This window comes from Macrosteles quadrilineatus, unplaced genomic scaffold (assembly GCF_028750875.1).
Source record: "Macrosteles quadrilineatus isolate MER2022 unplaced genomic scaffold, UCM_ALF_1.0 Scaffold_28__1_contigs__length_1566739, whole genome shotgun sequence".
In the NCBI taxonomy this organism is placed as follows: Eukaryota; Metazoa; Arthropoda; class Insecta; order Hemiptera; family Cicadellidae; genus Macrosteles; species Macrosteles quadrilineatus.
Genome location: NW_026542621.1, coordinates 1,239,113 through 1,267,106, shown reverse-complemented (window position 1 = coordinate 1,267,106; position 27,994 = coordinate 1,239,113). Strand labels below are relative to the sequence as shown.

Genomic DNA, 27,994 nt, shown 5'->3' with positions numbered 1-27,994 from the left:
CAAAGACATGTTTGTTAGGCATGAAATACAATTTCAATTATTTTATCTTAAGTATATTTCATAAGAATTGTTATGAAAATCAGATACTTTCTAAGGAACTTGACAAAAAGTTACATTGGAAAGTAAATTTGCATTGGAACGCATTAAGTTATTTCAAAACCTATACCCTAATTATTTTACTTGAACTAATTTAAAATGAATGATAAATAAGGAAAATTATGCAAAGAGAAATGTTAACACTATAAAAATAACTATAACGTGGACAAAATTATGGGAAATTTGAGATAGTTGGTCATACTGACGGACTTACAAAGACAGGTAGAAACATAACTTTCTTATCAGAATCTATTCTCATATCAGCTTTAAATCCATCTAGTTAGTTATCTTTCCTGATATATTTTAATTTGTTCTTTGATGTTATAGGTTAGTGAGTAACAGGGGTTTGTTTTTATATTGTTCTAATGTCTCCTATTGAATTTTCTCAAGGTGTAAGTATGTAGTTTATTACATTAGTTGTTTTGATTTATTTTAATGATACAAGATTAGTTAGCGATTTAAGGTTTTTCCAGGGATGAAATAATTGTAAATATTGGTATTTTACTTTCAAGGTTTGGCTGTAGAATTTGGTTTCATGTCTTTATAGTCCAGTAAAATAAGACATTGTGGTATGCAAAAGGTTGGGTAGTTTTGATTTTTGGATATGTTGGGCCCATAACATAAAATCCAAGTTATCCACCTCGAGGTACCTCCGTGTGCCGCGGGGCCTGCCACTTGTTAACGAAATAGCATAAATTTGACCATTCCTTTGGTTTTGCAATCTATCTCGCGAACGGTTGGTTTTACTGAAAGCATTGCTTTATTAAATTAAAAGGGAATAAATTTGTGACAGTTTAAGCCCAACTCCATGTATACGAGTATAGCGTAAATAATGGTTGAAATACAGTACAACTATCTATAAACTTATTACATTTAAAAGATGGGGCAGTTATGAAAACATTTAAAAGGTCTTACAAAATATCACTTATATTTCCAAAATGCTATGTATCTTCCTTCTTGCATCTTGTAGAAATTTATTATCTTATAGACTATACGTATATAATTGTAAACATATAATATAATGTTTGTATTTTTTTGTATTTGTGTTTCAGCTTCAGCATGAAGTTAAAGTCTGGGATCGGTTCATACGAAATCGTGAGACAGTTCAACACCGATTCATAGATTCCCCAAAAAGTGACGAGAAAGTTTGTGATGATGCCATAATACACCAGGTAAAATTAAAAGTTGATATTTTCATAATTTTTGTTGTATTGAGGAATACAGTGTTCAATATATATTTGATTAACACCCCCATGTCTTTGAATTATTTATACATTCAATTAAAGTTTTTTTTCCATGTTAAATAGATTTATTGCAGTTGGATCTTTTTTGTACATACTGTACATATTTATTTGGCACGTTTGTTTTTTGTCACAGGTTTTTACATGTAACAAAAATAAAAACTTTTGTTATTTTTTAATAGCAGCAAACCAGAGTACTCATTGAGCCCAATGTAATTAATACTAGACACAGATTGAAGCAAATTTATCTTTGATTAAAAACCATTTAAAATCAAAATTCAAAAGGACATTTTCATTTTCTTGGTGTTTTTTTGTTTGTTTGTTTTTTCGGGGGAGTCTCTTTCATTATCTATCATGTGAATCGTCCATAGGTGCATAGATGGTTTTGTATTCAGTTCTATGTCAATTATTTAAACATTAATCAATCAACACATTGGTCAATTATGACCAATTTAAACTGGATGGTTTAAACATTAGTCTTATTCATATCTTGGATTCAGTGACATGTTATTTGTTAATAACACAAGGCATCAAGGTCTTAAAAATAAAGAGACACACATTTGGTTTTGTCTTAACCCAGACTCAGTAAAAAACCCTCTGCTTCAAATATTGACTATAATAAAGATAGACGGTATGCATAAATTTTCAAAATAATTTAGAGTGAAAAAAGTGAAATTTTCCCAAATATTTTACTTCATCATTATAATATTATAAAAAGTAACATATATTCCTGATCACAGTCACAAAAAGAAGCGGATGCTATGATATGTGTGGGGTGAAATGTTCTGTTTGACTTTTTTGGCCATGCTTGAAAATAAACCAGTTGAAAGTAAACAATTTTGTGATGGATAATACATACGAATTGAAAATGTATATATTTTCCTTAGTAAATTACTATTGCAAAAAGTTCAAATCTTGCTGTATATATATATATATATATACATATATGTATGAATACGTGTTTTTGGCCAGTGTGTATTTAGTCAAATTGCACTTGGGGAATATAACCCAGTGCTTCTACAGTATTACACCCCTTCATGTTTTGGGGGAGCGAGCTGGCGCAGTGGTTAGAGCACGGGACTTCAGTCCCTGAGGTCCCGGGTTTGATCCCCGCCAAGGCACCATTTGATCAAAGTGATAATGCCGCAACCCCTAGGTCTAGCCTGAAGTAATGTGAAAAACAATCCCAGGCTCGTGCCTAGCGTCCTAGGAAAAAAAACCCTTCATGTGACTTAAAAATGTCCATGAGCGTAGGTTTAAGGATGAATTTCCTTTTACCCAACAGATCAATATATTACATATGAGGATTGTATTATGAATCTGTAAAAAAAAACTATTTGCCTAGTCTGCAGGTTCGCTGAGTCAGAGGTATTTATATAAATGTGTATTGTTAAGGCTGAAATATCTGACAACAATAATAATTGTTATCACTGTATATCCATGTTAATGAATGTAAGGTACTTATTTTAACCAATGTAATATTGTACTATTTGTATTGAACAAATGCAAACAAACAAACAAATGCATGAGATAAGTTTAAATTTGCCAAGTCGCAGTACATTGAATAGGATGGTACCAGCTATGCATGAGGCCACATGTTCCTCCAATTGACAGTTTACAACACAATGGAAGATAAGTGATTGACATTGTGTACTGTATACATTTTTTATCCTAAAGCTTGGAACAGCTAGAGAAAGGTTAAAACTCTTGTAGACAGCTAGGTAATGTAAAGACACTACTTACTTTCACCCATGAATATTAGAACAGATAGTGGCATTGGATCATAAGCATAAACAAATGAGTAACAGGCCTGAATTCTACACCAATAACATTAACATATGGTTTAGACAGTTCTATTTAAGTAATGTTAAATAATGTTTACTTTCGGGCCGGTAACATCATTTTTTTATGTTTATGATCCATACGGTGTTTGTTCAAGTATTCGTGCTTTCACCTATGGCCATCCTATATCAAAGGGGATATTTATAGTTGCACCAAGAAAACTTTTCCATTTTGTTCTGTCCTCTGCATCATCTTTTGTATCTATTACTCTCTCCATTTCTGACTTAATTTTGTCCCACCAGGATATGGACACTATATCAACATTCTTCTCCTTCCTTGATGTTTCAGGAACCTTACTGGAAGTCTAAGGAGCTCTACAAGCAGCTGCTGGCGTCCTCGCTCTCCCTCCACTGTCGACCCGACAGCTGGTCCGCACAATGGCCAGTCAAGTCTCGTTGTAAGCCTCACCTCCTTTCCCCAAACATTGTCTTGGACTTGCCCAATATGCGTCAAAATGTCTGTGAGTACTGTGTTGTATTCCTACACATCTAAGCATGGATGTAATTTAATTGTGTTAAGATCACTAACCTCAGGAACATGAAAAAAAATTCTTCAGCTATGTAGGATATGTCAATATGTGGTATGTAAAGAGGGGAAAATAGTAAACTTTTTTCAATGATAAATTTTGTATTTCATAAATGTTTTAAATGACTTTTTCTTTTGTATAAACTTCTGTAATCAGTGTTATAGTACATTTAAATTGCTGTATGCACTCATTTTCTCTTAGCAAATTCTTTTTTACAGGGAATGAAGTACAGTATTCATACATTGTTAAATTCCAAAAGTAAAATTTTAATTGTTTAGGTTTTTAAATCTGTAGATACAATGATTATCATATACAATAATCAATCAGTTCAGATTAAATTGAGTACAAATTTATAAACCAACACCAATTTCAGTCAGTCCTGAAGCCAGATCCAGAAATTCCATGTCCATATCTGAAGCATTCACAATCTGTCCAGCACAACATTTTTCATGAAAATAAACTAAAAATAAATAAAAATAATTTAATCATACAATTTTAAGTCCACTCAAGGTAATTTTCGTATGTATAACCTGAGTTAGACATATAACAAAATAATGAATTCATGTACACATGTATATTACAGTTTTACCAACAACCCAGAGGTTGGCATTATCTATAATCTATAAAACCTTGCATTTATATCAGTCCACATGGGCCTCAGGCCAGTACGTGGAATGTTTCAAGTAAAGCAAAGGCGATACAGAACAAGAGTGCATTATGTACTGAATATTTTTAACAATAATTGGGATTTAACTCTGGACTGAAACCAAGCTAGCATCTGTTATTAACTGACCAATATTTGTAAATGTACCCTCCCAGACAGCACACTTTATCCCAGGGACATCCCATAGTAGTCCCATATGTCCTGAGAATGTCTCGGGATATGTGCGCTATCCTCAGGATATCCCGCAAAATCCCGGGACGAGTACGAAATCCACAGGATATCCTACAATATACCGTAATGTCCCGGGATTTGTAAGTTAACCTCAGGATATCCTGTAAAGTCCCGGGATATGTACGAATGCCATAGGATATCCCAGAATGTCCCATGACATCCTGGGACATGTACAAAATCCACTGGATATCCTGTAATGTCCCGTAATGTCCCGGTAACAAACTGAAGAAAAAAATACTACCACTGATGAAATGTACAGTATATCTAAATTTAAATGTTCAACAAGGCCAATATATAATAATTTGTTTTTTTCACTAGTGCTTTCAGAAACTTGGTTTCCATCTTCAGGCTGTGTTTACACTAGTACAAAAAGGAAATATTTACTCAATAAATTAATTTTAAACAAAGTTAAAACAGATGATTTAAAGGATATTGGAAAAATTAAAAATAATACTAGAAAAATTAATCTTTTGAATTTTGGATATGTTACAGTGTTGTTCTTGATGAAATTATTTTCAGTAATTCCGAATTTATAATTGGGCCGTCTTCATTATTTAACAAATAATTTTGGTCTGTTTTTTTTTCTTTCTAAAAATAAGATTCCCACGCATTAATATGTTGAGGTTTTATAATTTATTTTAAAAGTTTAAGGTTTCCCAGATTGAAAATATGTCTTGTTAATACTATGGCTAGCAAGGGTTGACTTTACTTTACTGACATATTACTACCACTGAGTTCAGGAAAACTAGAATTCTATCATAGTTGTGTGGAATGTGAATTTAATTCTAACTTTAAATTAATAAAACAACAAAAAACTAATTTTAATCATATAACAATCAATTATTACAGTGCTAATCTAATGGTGATTAAATAATCTATATTCAAATACCAGTATCCTCTCCAACTACCAGAAAAACAATTCAACTACTTGAGGCCTAAACAGATTAACAGAATCATATATAGCCTATACTGTAGTATCAAAAATATTTTAAGTATTGCGACCATTGCAACTGTCGGCTACTCTTTAACCACTTGAAAACACCCATAATCAACAAGCGCAGATAGCTCAGGAGGTAAGGTAAGAGGCTCACAAGGCGAAGGTACCAGGTTCGAAACCCGTCTGGGCCAAAAACTTTTTTCTCGTTTTTTTCTTCAAAATTTGTGTTTATTAACTATTTAATCAATTTACTAAACTTATAATTAAGCTTTTCATACTAAATCTATATTATTTTGTGTTTTTTATGTTCAGGCCCAGACCACACTTTATCCCAGGGACATCCCATAGTAGTCCCATATGTCCTGAGAATGTCCTGAGGACTACCCTGGGATGACCTCGGATGTCCCACGGATATGCGTGTGAGCTTATCCGTAGGACATCCCCGGGCGGGGACATTAGGCATTCCTGTGGATATCCTGTGATATCCCAAGTTGACCATAGGACCACTATGGGATATCTTGCATATCCTGTCGCAATATCCGTGGGATGTCCTGAGGAGAAAGTGTGCTGTCTGGGCTGTATGTGTGTGTTAGTTATTAACATGTCTTAAATTTAACACCTTTAGCTAGGAAAACATCCTTGTGATGATGGTTCCATATTGTAGGAGCTCAAACTAGTTGTATCTGAAATTAGGCCTATATAGATTGTCTAAAAGCAGTTATTTAAACCTTTTAGCGAAATTCCCATTGGGAATAAGCTATTGTACTGTAGGTCTCATGGTTAGTCCTAGACCCGTTACCGATTTACTTATTTGTTTTGAGGTCCCCAGAACGCAAAAACACCCTCCGTTCAAATTCATATAAATGTGTCCGTTAGCATGATAACTCAAGCAAAAATGATCAGATGAAATTTGGTACAAACGTCAAACGTATGTAAAACTAAATTTATTCAAACGAGTTTGCAAACCAGCACAATCGGACCATGGGAGCGAGGGTTTATGGGGGGTTTTATAGGGTAAAAATTTATTTTTCCCATTTTTGACCGTTGACCCTTAAAACACAAAATTTCATAATTTCTTTCCAAACAATTTTGTCGAGGTTAAAAAAAGAAATAATTTTGTACATGGCAGCGTTGTTGTAATGTCAAATGGTTAGAGGGATAGTTCAAAAAATGTTAAATTTAAAATTCCCATGTTCTTCTTACAGAGAATAAATAAACTGTTGTAGTTTGCTTGTTTATGGATATATTTTAATCAAAGTGGCAGTTTTGTTTATTTCATACTAAGCTATCAACTTTTCAATAAAAAAAACACCTCAAAACCTTCCAGTTTTAACGGAATATTTTATTAGAAATCAAGCCAGGTAAATGGAAATTCGCTTGATCTGCAGGTTTGCTGCGGCGGGGGTATTTTAATAAATGGGGCATGAACCCTTGACATTGCTGTCATAGATTTCTGTTCCGTCACGCTATTTGAATGAGCTGGATTGAATTTTTGTTTAAGATGGGTGCAACATAGTGGACTGGAGTGTGACTGGGTATCTGACAGTGTCGTTTCCAAGAAGTGTGTACCTTTGGCAGGCTTCAAACAACCAGACACTCAAGATAGACTACAAGGATACCTGCTGTGTTAAATGGAATGTGGACGGAACTGGACTGTTTATGGCGTCTAGATGTGGCGCTTTCAAGGTATTTCACATTCAATTCAAAATAGCTTCATTCACTCTAACAAATTTGTACAATTCCGTAGATGAATAGTGTAATGTAAATAATTTACTCTTGCTACCTACATTCTTACATAAATATTAGTAGGCCCTCGTGTACAGTGTGTATTGCATATTACTGGGTCAACTTCCTGGAAATATTTACTTTGACTGCTTCAAAAATCAAATCCTTGAATAATAAATTCAATAAGGTAATCCTATAAATTATTATTAAGTTTATTAATTTGCTATTTATCTTTCAACTGGTATATAATGTTAATGAGAAATTCATTTTAAAACTTACCATATTTCTAGTAGTTATACCTACATAGTTTTTTTTTTATAGCTCTAGTCTTTGATGATTGGGAACAATTTCATGTCGGATACTGATCTTGTGTAAATAATTTGTAATATTCTGATCCTTCTTTTTTTTGTAAACATAATAGTTTGATTATTTTACATAGCATTGATTACAAAACATGTTCTAAATTCACCAATATGAATTCAAAGAAAATGCTCTCTTGGGTCTATAGCTTAACTGATAGAGGTACTGAAAGTCGTTGTACTGCGAAAACAAATGTTAAGACTATTCTTCCAAATTCATTTATACTTAGCAAAGACATCATCAGTACCGTTTACTTAGTTTTATTATGACATGTCATAATTATCAATTATACAACAATGTTGAAGTATGAAAAATGTACCATCTTTAAACATAACCAAAACTTGTGAGACTCTTAGTAAATTAATTGTAAACTGTCATCTAATCTATTAGCAATAGATAAATTTACACAATTGCAAACCCTTTATTTTAGTAACAGGCCTACATTTAAAATATCCCATACACATCATATCTTTGGGATATTGCTAAAAAATTTGTTTCACTGATTAAAATGTGTACGTATTTAGAAAGGTCGGAACAATAAGTACCGGTAGTTGTATAGATTGAGTGCCATATACAGTGAGTGCTCTCTCCTATATTTACAACTAGAATGACAACAATCTTTAAAATCACAAATCATGTTCCCAACTCATTACCATCATTTATACACGCAACCATTTGTATACCTGTATTATTGTGTGAATGCAACTAAACAATACTCACTCATAACGAGTTTCTACTGTATAGTATTCAGATATGAACATTAATGAGGAATTAACTACAAAAAGATCCGCACCCTGTCATCTCAGCTGTTTCATATCTTGCTGTGCCTTCCATCCTAGAAGTCCCATCATGTACATGTAAGTATGAATAACCTATCCTATATCCTATATCAACATACAACAGACGATTAGGGGTAGATAAGTTTGTAAATGTCACTGGGTTTTTACATTTTATTCGTAGAATTTGTTTCTAATAATAATTGCATGTCATTTTTCATTTTTAATATATGACACATCAAGTAATATAGCAATTCAAGTAACATACCATAATTAAGGTTAATAAATAGTAGATATTTAATCTTCAGAACTTTGTACAGTATGGATGTTTTTTAGTTGGTACCTACATGTCTCCTTCAGAGCAACAAGTCCAATTCAACTTAATTCAATTTCAAGTTAATTGAGTAAGTTTTAAATTCAATTCTTTGAGGGAAATATGTCAAGGGGGTGTTACAAATTGACTATCTCTTAAATTATATCCAAAAAGCAGTGATTTTGTATTAGATATGCATAAAAAAGGAATCATGTAAGGTACAGTACTTCAGCAGAGAGATCCAAACATTTATTTCCTAACTCTTTGAGACCCAGGGATTATTTATTAATTCAACGATGCCTATTTATGTATACAGGGTGTATATAAAGTCCCGCACGGGCTTAATATTTTCTAAACAACAACAGATAAATCAATAAGATTTGGTACATCAACACCACACCTAAAAATCTACTTTTTTAAGGAACTATCAATTTTCTGTCATATCATAGGGACGTCAGGACGCAAGGACGCAAGGAGTCAGAAGGAAATCTTAAAAAGGAGCATAGGTCAATATGCACATCAGTTTAAAGGGCTTAGCTAGCAGAGTTCAATGCCGGAAACCGCGCCTAAAAAGGATCATCCGTTACAAAATGGCGGCCGTTCAAAGATTTCTTGAATCTGCCATTTTGAATTTTTGAACGACTACCATTTTTCACTCAGGCGTTCTTTGAGCTTGAATTTACGGCATTGTAATCTACTAGTGAAGACCTTTAATTTTATGTGCATATCGACCTATGCTTATGTTAACCATTTTCTTCCGATTCCTAGGTCTGTGCCCCTGAGGAGTAAGCGTATTTTTTTTTTTTTTTTTTTTTTTAAGGGAGAGGAGGGAAAATATTTTTACGCACACAGGTAGCCAGCCTGTAGTGTGAGACTTCTGAATCTATCACAGACTACTCAAATTTACAAATTTAATTTTACAATTTAATTTACAAATTTTAAAATTTACAAATAGTAATCATGCTATTAATGGAACTATTTGGACAACTGAACACCAGGTGTGAGTGTGCAGTGCTGTATATGACTCTGTAGATACTGGCAGCTTGGCCAGTGGCGGCACGTTTTATTGGCGACAATCACTAGCTCTCTCTACGGCATTCATAAGGATAATATTAATTTTATAATTTATTATCAATGGATTAGGTATGCACAAACCATTAGCAGTGTATCATAAAATCAAAGAATATAATTATTATTGGGTGGAGGGTATTGAAAATTATATTTAAATGGAATAAGATTAGGTAAAACGAATTAATTCATCAATCTTGACCCAAACCTCTACCTGTGGGCAGTTGAGCGCGTTCCACCGAGCTCTGCTAAAGAGAAGTTGGTCCTCATGAGTTGAACCAGACTAAACCATCAATCTACACTGCTGTATCCTGTCTGTATCCGACAATGCTTTCACCGTTCATCCAAGGATCAGACCTAGCACTAGCAGTCTAACAATATTGTACTGGATTTCCCAATGCCCAGGCTGGTAGTGTCCCAGGCATTATTATAAAAGTATGCTTGCATAAATAGTTTTAAAGTAAGGTTTTGTTACATGGCCATTATTCTTACCTTTTGTGACTTGAAGAGTTGATGTGAATAAATGCAGGTTGAATAAATGATAGGGAATAGTATTCTTGCACTCTAAGTAAACACTGTGTAATTTAGCAGCTAGGAAAATGATTACTTTGGTAATTTATTTTTTTCTTTTAAATTATATGGTGGATTGATTTTTTTAGGGGCTGTTGCTTGGGTTCAGTGACTGCCCACTATGTCAACAAAGGTCTTCACATGTTTCTCCAGATTGTGGCAATGCATAAAGAGGAATCCATTGTTAGTCTCGGGGCCTCCCCCGATGGAACATACTTAGCTGTTACCCACATGTCAAACGAGATAGCCATATATGAGACTACAAAGTATAATTGTCTGTTCAACATTGTTATGATGGGTCCTTCTAGGGTAAGTGAATATGACTATAACAAGTTACAAGGAATGTTGTGTTACTTGTCAACATTAGCTATGGTATGTTTAAAAAATATATACTATTTAATCACACATGGCTTTTGGAAAATAATTTACACTCGATTAATTAAAGGGTAAAAATAAATCTTACATTCATCAATGACTGTAAGATTTAATACCATTTACTTTATTTGTTCAGAAAGATTACATTGATTAACAGACAAGTTTATGCAATAAAGTATTTAATATTCTAAACATAACCCTGGATAAAAAGTCCCTGGTTGAAACAATCTCAGCTATGATATTTCAGCATATTTTAGCAATTAAAAAGAAAAATACTGTAAAAAGTTAAACCTAAGACAAAAAACCCCTTTTCTTATTGGGTGAAATTTTCAATAAAATCAATAAATACCCTTTCATAAATACCCTTCACTTCCGAAAATTTTATAATTATTCTCTAATGCTAATTCACCTTTCTCTTTCTTTTTTTGAAGTTTGTTGGGCCTATATGAACTTTTGTGGTCCTGTCTGAGTGAATAATATTGTAAACCAGCTGTTATAACTACCTTCGTAAATTAACATAAAGTTCAAACTATAATAAGCCCCAAAGTAACATAAGAGACTTATTTGGTGGTTCAGAAACTGAGTAACTATCCCTGCTACCCTGCTAGTTGGTCTTCTTCCTTCAGATGACCTGGGCTTACTAGGTAACACCACAGTTGGGACACCAAAAGTCAGATATGCCAAACCGTTGACTATAGTCACAGAAAACATATTACTATAACCCAGAATGCCAACCGCGTGGTAAAAAGCATTAAGTGTTTTGAGAGAGCTTTGCCTGTCAATCGTAGGCAGCGCCACCAGCGTTGCTATGCTGAGTGCATGGCAACGCTGGTGGCGCTGCCTCAGGCAAAGCTCTCTCAAAACACTTAATGCTTTTTACCATGCGGTTGGTATTCTGGGTTATAGTAGTATGTTTTCTGTGCTATAGTGGCCTATACATATAATAAAATACCATATGATGGTATATAGTAAATAGCCATGATTACACTAAAATTGTTGAATAATTCTTGGTGGGATTGGGATGTGTCACCAAACATTATTAATCTGTAAAACATCATGCAACTGTTAAAAACACCTACTTATAAGACTTGGTGTTAAGTTTTATTGTAATATTTTCATTAGTAAAGAACTTATCAAGCTGTTCTGGGACTTTTTCCCATCATTTATACGTATACACTACTGAAATACCCATACATAATGGCTACAAAAGTGACTTAACACATTCATTATAACTGATATTCTTGATTGATAATAATACAATTGACTGAGATCATTTTCTCTGCAATTAACTCTCTGAAGAAGTTCTATATAAGGACAAAATGACATTGTTGTCATGGTTTGTGTGTATTTACTGTGTATCCATTAGCCCCTGGACTTTAGTTTTCTCAGGTAAGCTCTAGCTGAACTCCATCGCTTCCTGAAATATTCCTGAACACAAAATAAGTGAAAATAAAAATTGAAATAGTCTTGCGAATCAGACTATTCATAGGTGTTTTGTTTCATTTACTTGAAACTCTTCCTCACATACATCCGAGGTATCCACCATGACTCATATAATACCCATACGAATAAGGTGATGGAATGTGACAGGTTGCTGAATGAAACTACAAACTTCGCAACGAATGATTAATTTATTATAATAAAATAATGTAACTTTCGACTTGCCTTATTAACAAATTTATAATCACAAAGTACTAGCTTATGAGAAAATACAATTCCGAATTAAAGTTATAGGTTTACAATGCTAAGATGAAGATTGTCATGATTAATTCCATTTTAGAAAAAGGGGGGATAGGCATACCAACTTAGATTAATTTAGGCGACCAACCGAAACGAATTTTGAATTTAGACAAACTTCAGCTGAGTGCTCTCCGTCCGTAGCCAAGTTGGCCGTGGAGGGGCACCAGCATTGCGGCTATGCCACGTGACGTCAGTTCAACGTTGGCCAGTGCTGCTGCCTAACGATCACTTGGGGCGTTAGACAAACTGTAGTTGCGCAGTTACTGGGTTCAGCGAAGAATTTGCTGAGCAGAGCCCAGCAAATTCCAGCCATGCGCGTTACACTTCTGGGAACATTGGCCTGGCCTGGGGTTGAGTCATGGTTGACGGAATATTCCATGGTGAGGAAACTGGGCTGACGCAGAAGTTGGGCGGTTAAAACAGTTCAATATTACAGACCCTCCTTTTATATTTTAAATAAAGCAAAGCTTTTGTGACGGTATTTACAGGGTTTCTTGAGGGTGTAGCAAAAACCTCCCCAACTGATATGTAATGGGTCTAGGAATTTTTGGGGCCGTCACAGGAACAACACTAAATTGTTATAATCTATAAGCTATAACAACCTTGAACTTCATCATCATGTATTATGTATTATTTACACATTTGTTGAATGTAGGGTGTTGCTTGGCATCCGTGGAAGAAACACTTGCTAGTTGTTGCTGATTGTCTCGGTTATATGGCTTTGTACAATGTCTTGGATCCTCTCAATCCCCTGGCTACTTACGAATCTGCATACGACTGCTCCATTCTTAACATCACCTTCAACCCTATATCCGCAGAACTTGTGGTCAGTCAAAACGTCTACAATGATGGAACAGGTAATTGGTTAAAACATAAAACTGCAGATTGGTATTGGGTGCTGACGACATGCAGCTTGAAATGTATGGGGTGTTGAAAAAAAAGGAAACGCAAACGCTAAGAGCTATTTCATGAATATTGCAACAATGATCGATCAGCTGATCGTCGAAAATTGTTGAAAGTGTTTCTTTTACATTTTAACAGTTTTCACGAAGGCTAGGACTACGATAGCCAAGCCACAGCACAGTGTTCAAAAACTAATAGTAAACTATTAATCATTTATTTTTGGGTTTCCTTTTTTTTGCACCACCCAGTACTTAGATATAAAATTCTGGCACATGTGATTTTTGTGTAATTTAACTTTAAAGCATGAAATTAGTGTGATATCACTTTTAGTCAACACATTTTTTGTTATCAAAGTACAAAATCCATGATAACTTTAGCTAGTTTTTCTGACTGTATTATAAAATTAATTTGTCATAATCTTGTTCTACAAGAAAATATTTCCTTGTAGTAAATTGCCATTCCCTTTGTTAGGTAGCCCTTATTCCCAGCTCTCAGTTCTTGCTTCCTTCGACAGAGTTGTGGACAGAATGGACGGCCATGAAGGTCCAGTCCAATTCCTCAACTGGAGTCCTGATGGTACGCAACTTGGTAAGTTAGTTGACAAGTAATGTTCTGTGGTCAAAAATTACCTCTCTCTTATATAATGTTCCCAACTCATCTCACCATATGACACTATTCTCACAAGGTAAACATTAATACTTTATTGTTCAAAGTTAATTTTTGGTGATGGTGATTTTATGTTATCAAAGGAATTATTGGGGACATTTTCCATTACAATTAGTAAAATACTCCCGCCTTTTGGATTGCCAAAATTGGGCAAACCTGCATACCAAGGGGATTTCCATTTGCTTGATTGAATTTTGACTTAAACTTGTCAGATTGATTCCATGTTTGAATAACATTAGGTTTAACAATATTAGGTTTGATGCTACAGGGAGGATAATAAAGTTTGATTTTTAGTAAAACTTTAATAGCTTAGTATAAAACAAATTAATTCGTTAAGTATGATTAAAATATCAACATTTTATGCATATGACACCTTATTGGTTGGAGGTCTATGTACCAATTTGCAATCCAAAGTTGGAGATTCAGTTAAATCGCTTATAAAGATGGTTACCACTGAACATCCTTCTGTCCAAGTCTGTTTTCATGCAATTCCTGACTCTCAATAAGAGCCATCAAATGGTCTCATTGAATAAGTGTGAGATACAAGAGTTCTCAGTAGCAATATTTTTACGTATAATTATGAATAATATATGTTGTCATGGTCCATTAATGTATAAGAACTTTAGTATGTTGAACCGCATCTGCCATGCATTTAGGACGCTGCAACCTCTTCTTGATTGGGAAGTGTTAGTTGCAGTCTACTATGGTTGTTTTTTTTTCATTCATGATATATGATATTGAAGTCTGGGGTGGTTCTATCCATGCTACTATAAGGTCTTTGCCGTCCAGAGAAGGGCAGTGCATATCCCTAATGGCTTACCACCACTTCAGTCATGTAGAAGAGTATATTTTGGGAGCAAAATATTTTATCATTGCCTTCATTATTCATCTACAGAGAAATAATGTAGACAGTTAATTATCTGAAGGATTGGTTGGTCAATCATAGATATCCCACTCTGACGCTCTCTGAAAGGAATGCAAATTTGTCTGGACTCATCATCTATAATCCTCTTCCTAAGGAAGTAAAGCAGTGCAGTTCAAGGTTTTTGGGAAACGGCTAAAACCATATATATATATTGGAAGGCGAGTTTTCCAGTCCAGGAATTCCTGTCTGCCTGATCTCATTAAGGCAGTAGTTCATACTACCAAGAATCCCATAGACAAGTAAGAAACGGTTAATTTTTTTTTTTTACCAGGCCTGTTTTTGACTATGTCAGCGCCCTAGGCACAACTAAAATAGTAGCGCCCCTTTGCAATATGTATAACAGGGTGCCCATCAACCGGGAAATCCGGAAATTAAGCGGATTTTTTTGTAACCGGGAAACATGCGTGAATTTTTTATTTCTACCTGGAATTGTCAATTTACCACAATGCCGCATGACAACAATGACGTTTCCGTGACAGCGGGAGACGATAATATGGCCGTGAGGGATGATCAGAACTTTGCCGCGATCGCATGAGACGATGATAATGTCTAAACGACCGCGGGATATGATCATGATTTTACCGCAATACGATAATGAGATCTACAGAGCCGTGAAGGATGATCAGAATATTGCCGCGATCGCATGAGACGATGATTATGTCTAAACGACCGGGGAACATGATAATGATTTTACCGCGATCACGCAATACGATAATAAGATCTAGAGAGCCACGAATGATGGTCAGAATACTGCCGCTATCATAGAAGACGAAGATAATGTCAACACAACCGCGGGAAATAGTCAGAAATTTTCCATGATCGCGGAAGACGATAATGATCTTCTCATGACTGCGGGATATTATTAACATTTTGCCATAATCGTGGGAGACGATAACGATGTCTTTACGATCATGGGAGACTATTACGATGTTACAGGATCGCGGGAGTTACAATAGTGATGTCTACTATTGTACACGGCTGCGAGGGATGATCAGAATTTCACCGCAATCGCGTAAGACGATGATAATGTCCAATCAACCACGGGAAAGATCAGAATTTTGCCTTATTCGTGAAAGACAATGATGATCTCCAAACGACCGTGGGAGATGATTACCATTTGCCACAATCCGCAATGGTGGGAGAGGATGACAATGCCTCACGACCGCAGGAGGCGATGATGTCTTCACGGCTGTGAGGGATTATCAGAATTTTATCGTGATCGCGCAAAAAGATGATAATGTTCACACGACCCCGGGAAAAAATTCGAATTTTGCCTCGGTCGCGGTAGACGGTGATAATCTCCTCACGACCGCAGGATGTGTTCATATATTGCCACGATCAAGGAAGACGATAATTATGTCCACACGTCCGCCAGAAATAGTAAGAATTTTGCCGCGATCGCGGGAGACGGACAATGATGATGTATACACAACCACAGGAAATAATTAACATCATGCCGCAATTGCGGGAGACGTTTAAGATGTCTACACGGCCGCGAGGAATTATCAGTTTACCGCAATCGCAAGCAAATACAGCCACAATTTTTTTTTATTTTCCAATATTTTGGTGCCCCCAAAAAAAGCCAATTGCCTCGCGCCCTAGGCACGTGCCTACCGTGCCTATTTGGTAAATCGACCATGGGCTTAACAAATTGTGAATTTAACAATAGAATCCAGTCTTTTATTGATAACAACTTTAATAAAAAGGAAGAAATTAATATCAGTACTTAACCATTAGAGGATATGATAGCAGCCGGCATAACATCGCCTGTTCAGCTGACACCATCATATAAAACAATAGATCGTAGGAGCCCAGACCCGGCATCGCCCTGTCCAGCACCACCTGCCTCAATAACACCTTCAGCAGTCCTGCCGACACCTTCAGCAGTCCTGCCGACACCTTCACCGGAGACACCAATGTTGCCACCTGCCCCACCATCACGACCTTCAGTGACAGCTGTGAATGAGAATGTGATCAAAGTAGTGCCCAGCGACTTCACCTTCTGTGAGTTGCTAAAGCAGAGCAATAGGCCAATGGTGGAAGTGAATAAAACAGCTCATGTGCCACAATTGTTAAATTTGGAGGTAGATTCTACAAGTCAAAGCCAAAACGATACCTTTAATTTTTTAGTAGATCAAGCAACCCCCATTGGAAAAATAACAGTAGAGTAAGCAATTTTTTATGTATTATTATCGAAACATTAGAGGGTTGCAATCATCAATTGAACCTTTAGAAGTAACTCTAGCTGAACTAACACCTAGTATTGTCAGAGCATACAATGATAAGTTCTTCTCTGGAAAAATTAAATATTAGTGGTTACAATGTTGCTTCCAGTTTCGGAAAAATCGAGAGTTGTGGTGGTGTTATTATTTTAGCAAAACCATTTATTCTTTGAATGAAATTATACTACTTGAAATTCAAAATCTCTTCACTGAACACATTTTTGAATGTTGTTTAGTAGAAGTAGATAAAATTATCCCAAGGAAAAAACTCACTATAATTGGTTTCTACAGGAATCCAACTAAGCAAAATGAATATGAATTTATCAAAGTACTTAATACAATGCTTGAAATAATTAGTTTTAAATAAAAGTATGTGGTTTTTATGGGAGATATTAATATTGATATGCTGAATTTAAATGACACCAGCAGGAAAAACTTACTGCGTGTTGTAAGCTAATGGCTTCCAGTCATTGGATGATTTTCCGACAAGAATCATCGATACAACTAAAACTGCAATAGATAACATTTTCACAAATTTAGATAGGGGCTGTTATAAAACTATGGGTGTTAACACACAACTTTCAGACTATGATGGCCAAATAGTTGAAGTTTTTAACAATACAAAAAATATAGCCTGAATAATTCTTCCTTTTATTTTGAGCATAAATAAATTTGTATGATAAAAACGTTGAACAATTTATATCCGCTTTACAGCATGAGTCATGGCTTAATCTTTATTTATGCCCTTTGGAATACAAGTATGATGTTTTTATGAAATAATAGCAGTTACCCGGCGCGTGTTGCTGCGCTAACAATTATTGTTTTAAATGGTAATTTGTTCGTTACGATAACTAATAAAAATGTATACCAAATACAAAAATATAATATTTATATTACTTAATTGCCAGTGGACAAACAATGTTTTTATTTTTTCATTAGGTGTATAAATATATAAGTTTTTAGGCGGACCTACCACCACGTGAGCACGTAACATACTGCTGTCCGTGTGAAATCATGTATTTTCTAAATTTAAACCAGCGATAGCCCTTATGCCTTATAATGGTGATTGGGAAAGCGAGATGCAAAGGAAATTGTAGTCGCTTAGATTCAAAGGGTAATTCGGATTAAATATTCGGTATTCTTGGGATCATGACTATTACTCCTTTAAACTTACCACTGATGATTTGTTGCTTCGATCAAGTTTAGTATCACTTTTTTAGCGAATTTCCCTATAGGGAAGTAGCTATTAGCGAATTTCCCTATAGGGAAGTAGCTATTAGCGAATTTCCCTATAGGGAAGTAGCTATTAGCGAATTTCCCTATAGGGAAGTAGCTATTACCGTAGGTGGCACGGTAAGACCTAGACCCGGGACCGATTTACTTTTTCATTTTGATGTCCCCAGAGGCCAAAAACACTATTCGTTCAAATTTTTATATATGTATATATATATATATAGACTTATATATATATATATATATATATATATACGTCCGTGAACGCGATAACTTGAGTAATTTTTGTCCGATTTTGATGAAATTTGGTTTAAAGGTGTAAGGCGGAATAAACTTGAATGAGTTCGCGAACCAGCACGATCGGACCATGGAAACGGGGCTTTACAGGGGGTTTTATGGGGTAAAAATTGGTTTTTCTCACTTTTGACCCTCAAAACACAAAATTTCCCAATTTCTCTTTAGACCTTTTTAAAGAGCTTAAAAAAACAAATAATTTAGTATGTAAAAGTATTTTTGTTCGATTATTAGTAACGGAGAAAATTAAAAAAATTGTAAATTTAAAATTCCCATGTTATTCTTATGGAGAATATTGTCAAATGTTGTAGTTTGCTTGTTTATGAATATATTTTGATCAAACTTGGCAAATTTATTTATTTTGTACTAAGCTATCAATATTTTACTCAAAAACACACTTTATTAGTTTCCTTGTAGCAGCAAACCTAGGTACTCGTTAAACCTAATGTTATTAAAATATATTTAACTGAAAATCAATTCAGACAAATGGAAATTCGCTTAGTCGGCAGGTTTGCTGCGGCGGGGGTATTTTTAATTGTCTGTCTGGTTCCGATGCACAGCTTGGGTGGATTTGCGTTTCACATTAGTATTGTTGGAGTTCATTCTTTACGACAGTAATGGGGTGGGTTAATAACCGAAATTCAAATTTCAAATTGGGAGGCATTTGAATACCTGAGATAGCAGGCACAATTATTATCATTCACTTAATAATTTATATTAGATTGTGTGGGTATAGAACAAAAGATAAAAATATTAAGGCATTGCCATCCCTTTTATTTTTTATAATACTTTGATAAAGGTTTTTACTTTTTATGTTTACATATTTAATAGTGGAGAATTTAAACGTTGTTGAGTACACAGGTGTGCTGCGATTGGGGTTTTATAGATTTGGACTTATCCAAAAGTAAAATAGTTTTCTGTGCTGTATTCTGTGGAAACAGTGGGGCACTATTTCAAATCATGACTAATACAGAATGTTGTGATTATTCAAACCTACAAAACAATTGGTAAAAGTAAACATCTGCTTTGAATATAATATTTATTTGTAAACATTGTAGTTCCAATAGTCTGACATTGGACCCCTTAAAACCCTCTGGGGCGAAGCCCTTTTGACGAATCTGCACCGAACTTCACACAAACCATCCTTGAATAATGATTAAAATTCATTGTTGTAGCCCCGGAACTGTAATATATAAAATATTTGGCTTTACATTACCTTTACCTTTTGGAACTGAGAAAGGTAATGTAAAACCAAATATTTTCTTGAATAATGCTTAATAATGCCTGAAAGTTTTATTACAATCTGTCAAGTGGTTTCGGAGTCCATAGGGTACATCCATACATACATACTTCCTCTTTTATAGATATAGATTTATGCGTTATTTTAATACATTCTTTCCATCAACTCTCTCAAGACAATATACTAAGTAGATTTCTAATGAACAGACAAAATTGGAGACAAAGTTGAACAAAGTTTGGACAACGTTGGAATGACAAAATATTATTAATCTTAACAAAGCAACTAGAGAGTTGAATTGCAAACAAATTTAAAAAAATAAGCAGTTTAGGAATAAATTGTATTCTTCTAAAAAAAAACAAAAAAAACAGTATTATAAAAGAAAAATTGGTAATTATGACAATGTTAATATGGCATCTTGGAAGATCGTATATTCTGAAGTAGGAGCCAAAACTATAAATAATCATAATATAAACCTAATAGTAAATAATTATGTATGTTCTGACTCTTCCCTGGTCTGTGGCCAATTCATCAATTATTTTGCAGATGTAAAAGAAACTTAAACTTTCAAAATTGTTGATAATATTCTGCATCATGTACTTCCTTCATATAAAAGGAGCTTCAAATTTAGCTTTATTGATGAAAGCAACATTGATAAAATTAATAAAAGTGTCAAAAATTCCTATAGTGCTGGCTACGATGGTATTCCCGTGGTTCTTTTTTAAAAAGCTAAATCAGTCCTACTTAAACTAATAACCCATCTTATATTAATTAACTCATCTTTGATATCAGGAATTTTCCCTAGCAAACTCAAAATTAAAACTGGTGTATTCAAAAAATGAGACAGACAAACAGGATCAAACTTCAATTTCAAAAATCTATGAAAAGGTTGTTTATTACCAACTGGTATGCTTCTTTGAAAATAATGGTACATTTGATGACTACCAACATGGATTCCGCAGTGGCAGATCTGTCATAACAGCTTTCATTAAATCCATCGTTGATAGTTTAGAATAAAGTAAATCTAAAGTGGTAAATGGTGTATGTAGTGGTTCATGGACCTCAGTAAAGCTTTTGATCCATTTCTCATGAGTTGTTACTTTCAAAGCTCAGTGGAAGTCGACAAAATAGTACTGCATTGAACTGGTTCAATTCATATCTTTTTGGTAGAAAACAATAACCAGAACTGAGTCACTGTAATAATAAAAAACTATAAAATTGCTTACAATTCTTGTACTTGGCAAGTAAAATATGGGGTGCCCCAAGGATCAATCCTAGGCCTCCTTTTATTAATCTTTTATTTGAGAAATTTTCCGTAATTAAGAGATTTTAGCAAGCTTTGCTTATATGCTGATGATGCAAATTTAAAAATATCCGCAGAAATATATGCTGAACTTGAAGCCGAGGCCAATACTGATACTGTATATATATTATTACTCAACAGTATTTTAATTAGAATAATTTGCTTTTGAACACAGATAAAACTAATTTTATGTGTTTCCAAGCAGGCAAAACTAAAATACAAAATCTGCCAAAAATTGTAGTTAATAACAACACAATTCGAAATAAAAACCAAATCAAATGCTTCTAGGATTATAAATTGTTGAAAATTTGAAGTGGAGCCATCATATTGATCACTTACTTTCTAAAATATCATCTGGTCTATTTGCGCTAACAAGATTAAAACCCCTATATGAAAAGGAAACTTTAAAAATTATATTTTTCATACATACATTCAATCATATATTTTGGAGTTTCACTTTATGGTGCAGTAAAAAAGGAAAAAAATTAAAATCAATTCTAAAAATGCAAAAGAAAGCTTTTAGAATATTATGCAATTTAAAACGCAGAACTTCAGTCAAAGAACATTTTAAAACTGAGAATATTATGACTATTTATGGGATGTATGTCTATGAAACAGTTTTATCAGTAAAAGACAGATTTGATGAATTACAACTTACTGGAGACTACCACAATTACTTTACTAGAAATCGAGAGAACCTGGCCACAAGCTTGCATACTCTGCAACTTTTCACAAAGACACCTAAATATGCCGGTTCCAAATTTGACAATAAACTTCCTAAGGAAATTAAATTTGAAACTTCAAAAAATAAATTTAAATCGAAATTGAAAAAAAAATTCTAACAAACAAGGCTATGTACTCCTTTGAAGAGTTTTAGTTCCATAAGTTATTGCTTCATTTCATATAAATTGAAACTTTTGGTTTTAAAATAATTCTATTTATTATTTTAATTTGGATTTTTTCATGTAAACACTTTTACGTTGCACTGTTTGTTTTACTTTATTTGAGCAGAAAAGCTATTAATATTGATGGAATGTTGTTACACCATGCATGATAATGACGAGAGTTTTAGTTAAGTTAGTTTTATTAAATTACTCTTGACGCCATTCCTTTATTGATGTATTGTACTTAAATGAATAAAGTTATATGAATTGAATTGAACTAAGCATGGCATTATTATTAATTTTATTTATGAAAATTTTGTATAGAATAAAATATGCTAATTAATTGTTTGTTTTAATTGTTTGTACCGAATTTCATTGAAATCAGATCATTTTACTTCCAGTTATTTTATGTATATGGATTTGAACGGAGGGTGTTTTTAGCATCTAGGGACATAAAAACAAAAAAGTAAATCGGTCCCAGGTAGAGATCTTACTATTAGACCTACCTAGTAATAAGTTATTCACTATATGGGAAGTTCGCTAAATATAAATATTTACTGCGCTTTCGCTTAAGGATCTAGAATATGATCCCATCTTCAAGTGAGTTCTGAGGGAAATAGACTAGGAGGGAGTCCTACAAAGTAAGTTTTTAGACGTAGAAAACGTCATACAATTTTTGTGTTTTACTAATATTTATGAAAAATGGCCACAATCATTAAATCGTAGTTGAATTCTTTGTTGGAATATCCACTTATGATCACAAAATTAATTAGCTAGTACCTGTAGAGTCGATAGTTTCATCCTGTCATGATTGTTTTTTAAAATAAGTCCAGCGTATAGTATAGGCCCTACTTCTTAATTTAGAATCTTAGTCTTCGGACTAACTGCATTGTTGCATTAGAGGAGATAGAGAACGACATTTTGGATGCGTTCCAGTGATCCATTTTGGGCAAACTACAATTTAACTTTGGTTTGTTTTGCTCCGAAAATATATTGCAGCAACATATCCAAAAGTCGTCCACTACCTTCACCAATTCAACGACATGGTTATCTCCCAAAGACCAAAGTTTTGACTGCCTACTTTGACAGTGCCTACCATCAGGATTAAGAAGATAGAAGAAACTGCTTACTAGGGTATTATCGAATTAGCTACCATAATGTTGTGGGTTGGTATTAAGACCGAAAACCTTAATGGTTTTGGACCGCTTTCCCAAAAGTGTTTAATCTAACTCTCTGACTTAAATTAAAATGCCAATAGCGTGGGGAAAAACGTATTAATCATCCAATTAAGTTAATAAAAGTAGGTAAATTTAAAACTGGTTTAAATTACAAAATGTCAACCAACCAACCAAAATTGAAATTAATGGTTGAACAACGTTTACTCAAAAGATATGTTGACCTGACATCAGTGGTGTGCATAATTGAGTACCATACTTTTGTCCATGTATTCTACTTATCAGATCAGAACTTAAAATGCACCTCTGTGATCTTTCGGTAATATGTGTTCAATATATTTGTTGTATCAGTGCTATGGTGTGTTTGATATAGTTTTTGTTTTGTTTACCATTTGTAAACCTGGTATATGAACTGATTAACACTAATCAATCCTGTATAAAAGGATTTAATAATATATCTTTCTCTATTTCTGTTTGGTTACTGTGTTATATTTGTATTTATACTTGTTGTTCAAGAGTAAATCGATTTAAATATTCTTCTAACACTTTAGCTAACCAGATAGAAAAGAGTGTAATACATAGTATAAAATATATTTCACAAAATCTTCAAAAAACCCGCAAAAATAAGGGAAAAATAAGTTTTTCATGATTTTATCTAAACTATTGCATATTCTCTTTGGCTATGTTTACAAAGCAGACCAGGCAATCTTTTATTAACTACATTCACTATGTATTTTCTAGCTACTTCAGGAAGTGACGAGACAGCTAGGATCTGGGACTTTCTCCCTCAAAATTTCAAACAAAGGACAAAGAAGTCCAGCAAAATAAACTCAATTTCTGCTTCTCTAGAAATAGGAAAACGCATGGGATTGTCTATTAGATAAGCTACAAGTCTTTTGACTTTAAACTACAATTTAACCTAAGCAAACACTCTAAGAGTTTTACATCACAATGGTATGGTTGCATAGTTACCTTCTAAGAATTATATCCATAAGTATAGTAAGTAATTTCTCAAACCCCTTAAAATCTTTAAGGATATTTGAATTTTTCAATCAATTAAATGCATTGTGTCAAAAGCTTTAAAAAAGGTTATACTTAAATAAATTACTAATTTCAATTGGTCAAAAATATTCGGTACTTTCTGGTAGGCCTACTCAAGAATCAAATGGTCTAGTTAATTGAAACTTATTTCACATGCAAATAGCCATATCATTCATTAACTGAAAAATATATTTTTTCTAGTCAGTGTTAAGAATTTGGATTTTAGTTTAAAGATATATGTTTACTTTAGTAACTCTCTATGTTTGTTGTTATTTTTAAAATATTTTTTTATTTCAAACAAATTGCTTCATGTCATGAGCATGTTTTTAGTAGTACAAGTCTATGCTGTATTTACTTTGTTATTAAATATATTATTCCTCCAAACTTTAGTTTTTTATTTAATTAAATTTGTTTTCCTCATTGCAGCCAAATTATAATCTTTAAGGAATGTTCAAACTCTCCACTCCTTGAACATTTAAAAGTATTTTTGAACCACATTTAAAGGTTGTGGTTTCGGGACATTTTATATAATACAATTTCCATTAATTGTAGGCCTATGTAAATACCTACTCAGTTATAATCCAAGATGTCCAAGTTCAGGCGTCAAAGGATGTCATGATTATTTCAACTGAAGAGGTCGTGAACTCACATAAAGTACATAGGGACACGAACACGGACATTGGAACAAAACCAAGACCCCACTACACCACACTACTATTGTGGGGTCTTGGTAAAACGGTATATTTAAAACGAATAAATGATCAAGTCAAGACTGCGTCCTTTCACGCTGAAGTTGACTTCGTGAAGCTAAAACTAGTTGCGACATTAGCAACATTTTGGATTACAAAGAAGCATGTATTTACACCAATTCATATATTCAACGTATCCGGAGGCTAACGTCGAAAAATGAAAATACAATTTAAATGTATATTATTTTTAAATAAAACTCTTGGACGTAGCAGAATATTTAAACAGATAATTTATTATAAATTGGAAGATAGTATCAGCCTAATACTGATAGAAGATCTTTCTGTTAAAGGCTATACAGATGGTTGGAGCTATTTAGCTTAACAAAGTATAATATTACACTGAATAACCCTGTTGCAGCAAACATGGAGACGAGTAGAATCTCCAGATGCTTTGTTTACTTTGTGTTCAAACAGGTACACATTTAAAATAAATTTACACATATATAATGTACGGCTGTACACATAGTACAAATAACATTAGGTTGATGAGTAATAAGTACTTGGGTTTGCTGCTTTGAAAAACACTAACAATTTTCAGAGTATACTTTATGTAGTGATGACTCTGATAAAAGTGAAGAACGATGCCAATCTAATGAGAGAACTGTACTGTATCTAAGGCAACCTTCAAATTCTAGGTATAATCAGAAACTAGAGACAGATGTAAGGAGGAATATCTAAACATCCTGATTAAAAACAGCTTATCAAGAACATAAAGTTGTAAAGTTTTAGTTTATGTTTTCGTTAGCTTTATTTGGTTTTTATGCTAACGAGTTTCTCAAAGTCAAAATGTTCATCTTGTGAGACCTAGCACCGCTGAAGCATATACTCTTCGCTGTTAAATACTGTACAAACTTCTGTTCTCATTGAGATTGGAGGGTGTAGCCTACAACAAACTAGATAAAACATATATACCACTCGCAATGCCCATTTACACATACACTATTTGGAATTGTGTGAAAAAAAATACCAGGAATAGGAGAGTCTTGTCTAATGCATAAAACTAAGTTTTTAAACGTTCGTTGTTTTACTGTAGGTATTTAAAAATGTAATGCTAAGTTTAAGTAGCCTAAGACGTCCTCAAAAAGTAGTGAATACATGGAAAAGCGTTTAATCTTGATCGGTTATATAGTTTTCCCGAATTAGGCAGATCTTAGACCGACAAACAGACAGTCAGAGATTGGGATAAGACTAGTTTTTGGACTTTTTACTGTAATAATAACAAACAACTCCATTCCATTCCATTTTGTTTTGTCATGAGAACATGAAGCTCCCTGACTGCAAGCCCGGTACCTATAATTACAACAACAAACAACCTATAATAACAAACAACTGCATGATTCTACGTAATGCACAAGCAAAGCTGTATTTATACATGTGTAGATCATAAACTCTTTGAAATGGTCAAAAAGCGTTTCAGCAACGTAAATAAAGAAAATATAAATATCATTTGTTTGCTTGGTTTCTATGGAGACCAATAATTGATAACTTCACATAAATCCATCTAAAAACTGGTAAAGCCCAGGGTCAAAGCCTATGCCGTTATCGAAACGGGAATAGATAGGCATGAAGTTATCCTGGTAACATAAATTATCATAGTACATTACATATAATTTACAATTATTTTAGATAATTTGTACTCCAGCAATTGCCTAATATAGAGACGTACTGTTCTGTATATTACAGATTAAAATATTACGTTGTAAATACTTTTTTGTGGCTAGGAAATAACTAAAGCAATCCAGGACAATCTGAAAACTTGATTGATTAGTTTATTTATAATCTAACTTCAGATTACTGAGGGGCTGCAAATAAAGGTTCGAAACTAAAAAAATCTATCCAACTACGCTATCTTCGTAGTATTGAAAATGTCAAAGAAGCTTCGACTGAAAAGACTTTTCGAACCGAATATCGAAAGACCACTGGAATGTAACAACATAATGCGACGTTCTTTTATTCGAAATCCAAGGCAGATTTGATTCAGAGTCAAGAGGTGGTTCCTAACAAAGGGGCAGATCACTGGAAGGAGTTGAGGAGTGGCAGAAGAGTTCGTTATCTAGACGGCATCGATCACCGGCTCTATCGATACAGGTGATGGTACGCCGTCTTATAATGACGCTCGTGTATATAATGAGAACCGCTTTCAAATAACTGGAATAATGAGCCCGGATCAAAAACACCGCCCGGTGGTACTCCTGTCGAGGGTCCTTGGTATCCCGTCGATCCGGCATATTGATGTGTTGCGATCTCTTTTATCCATAAATTGCACTTTTATCCCAAACCAAAACCGCCCCTCCCCCCCCGCAACATCGGTACTTCGCGTCGTATGCGCAATCAGGACCGCGGCGCGTCTAAAGTTCAATAAAGGCTTTACGGGTACATTTGCATGGAGAAATTAATTGATAGCGGGTTGTAGTCGTAATTCTGAGCAAAGAGTATCCCTGTTTAGAAAATTATACGATTCACTGATAAATGTAAACCCACGGTTGAGTACTGTGATAGCTTTTGATTTCGGTGGATAAATATGCGAAGAACATCTTTCGTGTTTATAGTTTACGCTTATTTGTCAAAACATCAATGATAATATTTCTATTGAAATCGCAAATGATATGTGTACATTCCTTATTTTGGGGAAAAGGTTCGAGAAGCATTATAGGATGAAGGAGTCTATTAAAAGAAGTAGACACTAATTCTCCGTCCACAACATCTTAGGGATTATTATTCTCAAGAATTTTTTGCATTTTGTAAATAAAATAACACACCTTGGGGTAAAAACCCTAATGAAACAATGATAATATTGGAAATCGTGGTAATATTTGAGACATGACATTTTATCGTAAGGCAGACTGCAGAACTATTGATAATAGGCTACACTCCTGGAATACGTTTCATCTAGCTTTT

At 34.0% G+C, this 27,994-nt stretch overlaps 1 protein-coding gene across 1 annotated transcript; it reads left to right on the top strand.

Moving 5' to 3' along the window:
* Positions 1-360: 360 nt before the first annotated feature.
* On the top strand, positions 361-24,670 carry LOC129005635 (protein cortex-like). Its single transcript, XM_054434595.1, has 9 exons — positions 361-488; positions 1,149-1,268; positions 3,468-3,639; positions 7,039-7,223; positions 8,367-8,479; positions 10,439-10,658; positions 13,120-13,321; positions 13,839-13,955; positions 24,048-24,670. The coding sequence occupies exons 1-9, from the start codon at positions 462-464 to the stop codon at positions 24,188-24,190; spliced, it is 1,299 nt and encodes a 432-aa protein (XP_054290570.1). The 5' UTR covers positions 361-461; the 3' UTR covers positions 24,191-24,670.
* The last annotated feature ends 3,324 nt before the right edge of the window (positions 24,671-27,994 follow it).